The sequence below is a fragment of the Osmerus mordax genome, chromosome 3 (genome assembly GCF_038355195.1).
Source record: "Osmerus mordax isolate fOsmMor3 chromosome 3, fOsmMor3.pri, whole genome shotgun sequence".
Taxonomy (NCBI): Eukaryota; Metazoa; Chordata; class Actinopteri; order Osmeriformes; family Osmeridae; genus Osmerus; species Osmerus mordax.
In genome coordinates this window covers 5376417-5381041 of record NC_090052.1, presented here as the reverse complement: position 1 = coordinate 5381041, position 4625 = coordinate 5376417, and the positions used below count along the sequence as shown (strand labels likewise).

At 48.3% G+C, this 4625-nt stretch overlaps 1 protein-coding gene across 1 annotated transcript in view; it reads left to right on the top strand.

The window, feature by feature from the left end:
- Positions 1-4625, top strand: part of grin2aa (glutamate receptor, ionotropic, N-methyl D-aspartate 2A, a) — a 67404-nt gene that overhangs the window by 25878 nt on the left and 36901 nt on the right. Inside the window, 5 exon segments of the mRNA XM_067232551.1 lie at positions 1514-1633; positions 1635-1681; position 1753; positions 2256-2612; positions 2614-2684. Of these exon segments, the coding sequence (XP_067088652.1) occupies positions 1514-1633; positions 1635-1681; position 1753; positions 2256-2612; positions 2614-2684 (596 nt within the window).

Sequence of the window (4625 nt, the reverse complement as noted above, 5' to 3'; positions counted from 1 at the left end):
CTTGCTTTCTTTAATCCTTAGGGTTTCTTTCTTTCCGTCTGATAGCCATGTGACCTATTGGAGGCCTACAGGGTGGAGGGCAGCATCACTCATATTTCACGGCTCCATGAACACACTGATAGCACAGCCCATCCTGAAAAACAAACTGCTTCATTGTTATCCATAAAACAAATGGCGAACCAAAATGTGTATTTGATTTACCGAGTCATCCAGGGTCCTGTGTCCGATCCCATCTATATGTTCAAGGAATGTATTGCCACAAGCAAGCTGACGGTACAGTAAGTGTCCCAATAGCACAGGGACAATCCTTATGTTGTTTCACCACTCTGCGTAATCTCTGCCTGCATCGTCCTCTGTGGTTTTCTCATCTCGTTTCACGATGCCAGCACTGTTCGTTTATCTTAAATAGTGCTTAGAGCGCAATGGATGGTAAAGCCTTTTTTTTAATACAGTTGCTTTCGTGAGGGGTCGGATGACAGGACTCAGAGAGGAGTGACTTTAGGAAGCGAGGGAGGAGAGCGGAGGGAGGAGAGCGGAGGGAGGAGAGCGGACGGAGGAGAGCGGAGGGAGGAGAGGCCCACTCCATCCCTCCATCCCTCGTCCTCTGTGCTTCTTCTTAAACACCCCCAGTGACAGCTTGTACTCCTTGTCTGCTCCAGGCGTTGTGCTATGTGTGTTGTGCGTGCGTGCGCATGTGTGTGTGTGGTGATGTAGGAAGGGAGGGGGGTATCCACAGGAGAGAGACAGCTCTTCTCGCTTTCCGCTGTGACAACCTGAGGGGTTCACACAGACACACACACACACACACACACACAGGTGTTAAGACTGGAGGGAAAGTTATAGGGAGACTGTTTGTCCACCAGACAGGCACCTCTCTGTGTGTTCTGAAGGTGAATGCCAAAGTCGTGTCCATTTAAACTGGATGTTTTGATGTGTTGAACCTAATCTGGTTTAGTCAGAGGTTTATCCTTCAATTAAAGTTCCTCATGGTTGGTGCTTCTGTAGAAAAACATACATATTTGAGTCAATGAATGTTTTTATGGTTCCATTCAAAGGCTTAATCCGTCTGTGATGGATTGAAATAATTCAGTCATCCATCTGGACTTGATACAACATGCAATTGAATATCAATTATTATCAGTACTGTGGATGTTGGTGTGTTGCTCTTGTTGGTGAACCCTGAAGGGAACTAATGTGTTTGATCAGATACCTTACTCAAAGCTGTTGTCCAATAGAAGTGGGATTGGGTTCAGACTTGTCACTGCTTGTCACTGCATATCCTCATAAGTATAGTTTGAAAAAGTCGACCTTGTGAGGCTCGTTTGCCGGGGCCCCATGACTTCAATGGGTTTTGGGATTTGTAGTTTGAAATAACACAATGTTGATTCCTCACTCGATGGGAGTGAGTAGTCGGGCCTTACTGGGATAGAAAAGCAAACTTGAACATGTACGTGTGGGTAATTCAATGTTCTAGCAATGACCTAACCACGCTCTCTGTTTCTGTTCTCTTCAGGACGTCAAGTCAACGTTCTTCCAGTTTGGGGCTTCCATCCAACAGGAGGCGCTGTTGATGCTCAACATCATGGAGGAGTACGACTGGCACATCTTTTCCATCGTCACCTCCAAGTTCCCAGGGGTACCAGGAGTTCGTCAACATCCTCAAGACCACCGTTGACAACAGGTGACACAAGCACAGTTATTTAATCTTTCTGGATTTTTAGGCAGGAAAATAAATACATTCATCTTTGCGAGTGTTCTGCAACAGAAAGGTTTTTCCTAGAAGTTTAAAGTTTAGAGTTGTGTGTGCTTGGTCAACTTTACAAATGCACAGTGGTGAGTGATTTGGCTTGTGTAGAGGGGTTTGTGTCTCATAGTGTCACACTTACATGAAGTCAGTTAGGTCATTAACATTACCTTCATTTTGTAACTGCTCCACCAAAATCCGAAGTTATTTTGTTGTTAGCCCGACACAATGACCTTTTAACGTTGTTAACAGTTAGAACAAGTTAGAAAGTTTTCCCTTCTTCCCCTTATGCTGTTAATGACAAGTCCATGACGTATACCAAAAGTTCCTCTCTCTACCTCCAACCTGACCCTATCTCCCCTTGACCTTGTCTCTTCTCTGACCCTGTCTCCCCCTTGACCTTGTCTCTTCTCTGACCCTGTCTCCCCCTTGACCTTGTCTCTTGTCTGACCCTGCCTCCTCCTTGACCCTGTCCTCTCGCCCCCGACCCTGTCTCCTCCCCGCCCTACAGCTTTGTGGGTGGGACCTTCAGAACGTCATCACCCTGGACGCGGTGGAGGAGGACAGCAAGAGCCAGATCATGCTGAAGAAGGTCCAGTCCCCTGTGGTGCTGCTCTACTGCTCCAAGGACGAGGCCCTCTACATCCTGGAGGAGGCGCGCTCCCTGGGCCTCACCGGCTTCGGCTACATCTGGATCGTGCCCAGCCTGACCACGGGGAACCCGGAAATGCTGCCCGAGGAGTTCCCCTGTGGCATGATCGCCATTTCCTACGACGACTGGGACTACCCCCTGGAGGCGCGCGTCAGGGACGGCCTGGGGATCATCACCTCTGCTGCTGCCGCCATGCTGGACGAGTACGGGGACATCCCCTGAGGCCAAGACGTCCTGCTACGGCCCCATGGAGAAGACGTCCAAGCTGCCGCCCAGCGCCCTGCACAAGTAAGAGGTTGGGAGGGGTGTGTGTTTGTGTGTGTGTGGGAGAGGGGGTGGAAGTGAATGTTTGTGCGTGTTTCCCATCTACTAAGATGAGTGGTCTGCTGACTGAGTTAGGGAAGGACAGAAAGAGGTGAGGTTCCAGAAGAGAGAGAGGATGAAGGAGGAACAGAAAGTTCTGGATGAAACAGGGAACTGAGAAAAGGGATGGAGAGGAGGGAGATGAGAGAGGGAGGAGGATGGGAGAGAAGAGAAGGGGGGAGAAGGGTCCAACAGCAGGAAAGCGCTCCAAAACGAGTGTTCTACAAACCTGAACAGGTCCTTGATGAGACCCTGGCTCCTCCTGTGACTATCCATTCACTCTTCCTCCTCCTCACTCTCTCTCTGTCTCTCTCTTTCATCCTGCCTTCAGTCATCTCCCAGCATGCAGCAGGAGTGGTTGCAGGCCTGGCAAGCCTTGTCTCTGCTTCCCATCTGCCTGAGGTAGAGGGGGATAGGGAGAGAGAGATCGGGAGAATGGTTTGAGATGGGATGGAGGGAGGGAGGAAAGGAGAAAGAAAGAGAGGTAGGGAAAGAAATTGTCGTGAAAAATATTCAACGTTTTTCATCCAATTCTCAAAGTTTTAAAACAGCACTGAAACTCAACTGAAAGTATGATGGGAAGTGTTTATTAGAATTCAGAGTGACAGAGATTCCAACAAACGTGAGCAGACCCCTGTCACTCTGAATTCTAATAAACACTTTGCATCATACTTTGCTGCTGTTTCCGTACTGTTTTAAATTTTGATATTGGTTAAAAACTTAGATTATTATTTCGACAACAGAGAGAGGAGAGAGAAAGGGAGAGAGAAAGGGGGGGGATACATATTGAGATGGGGGGGAGAGAATGAGAAAGAAAAGGGGATGGAGGGAGAGAGAAAAAAGAGAAAAGGTTGGAGGGGTTGTCACAAGAAGGTGAACTGAGGAAGATAATAAAAAAATAAAAGCATGAGAGAGACCTAGAAAACAGACTTAAAACTAGATCAAGTCTAGCTGTCACAAAGTTAGATGCTAAGGAGGACAGAAGGAGAGAGGGATGAACATGACAGACATCCAGAACTTGGCCCAGCCCACTAAGAAGCATCCAGCCCCTCCTCTCCCTAAGAGGTCTCCAATCAGAAGGAGCCATCATCCTGCCAGAGCATATCAGATCTCCTGGTGGTTTTGGAAGTGTGGCTTGTTTCCGGGGGGAGCTACATAGACCCGACCTCTTTCCCATGCTGCCTTGCTGCCCGAGGGGGTTACCCAGGTGTAGCGTGGACACAGATGGCTCTGTCGCGGGTGAGAGAACTCAGCCAATAGGGAGACATTGCCAGGACTCGGGCCGACATGATTGGTTAGGCAGGGTCAGGGCTTGCGGCCAGGCCTGTTAGATCACATGGGCTGTCAGGGGAGACGAGGCCCAGGCAGACCTACTGTACTAGTCCTAACCCTGACTAAAATACAGACCTACTGTACTAGTCCTAACCCTGACTAAAATACAGACCTACTGTACTAGTCCTAACCCTGACTATAATACAGACTTACTGTACTCTGTACTAGTGAACTCTGTTTTCTGTAGGATTCAGACCTACTAGTACTAGTGCACTCCTTGATTTCTTATCTTACATTTGTGTCATTCGGATGTTTGATGCCGGTGTGGTGGAAACACAGCCAGTCGATAAACAAATTAAACAAAATGGTGGAACAGAAACCAAACGTAACTGCTGCTCTGTCTCAGCACAGCAGCAGTGTCTGCTCCCTGTAAACCATGGTGGTAGAGGAGTCAGGAGGGCTGTCCCACTGTAACTGAATGTTCAGTATGACAGATTTACTCTGCTCCCCTTACCATGCTGAATAGCCCGCCTTAACAGAGTTCACACCTCATATATCAGTGTGTGTGTGTGTGAGTGTATGAGTGGAGGTGTG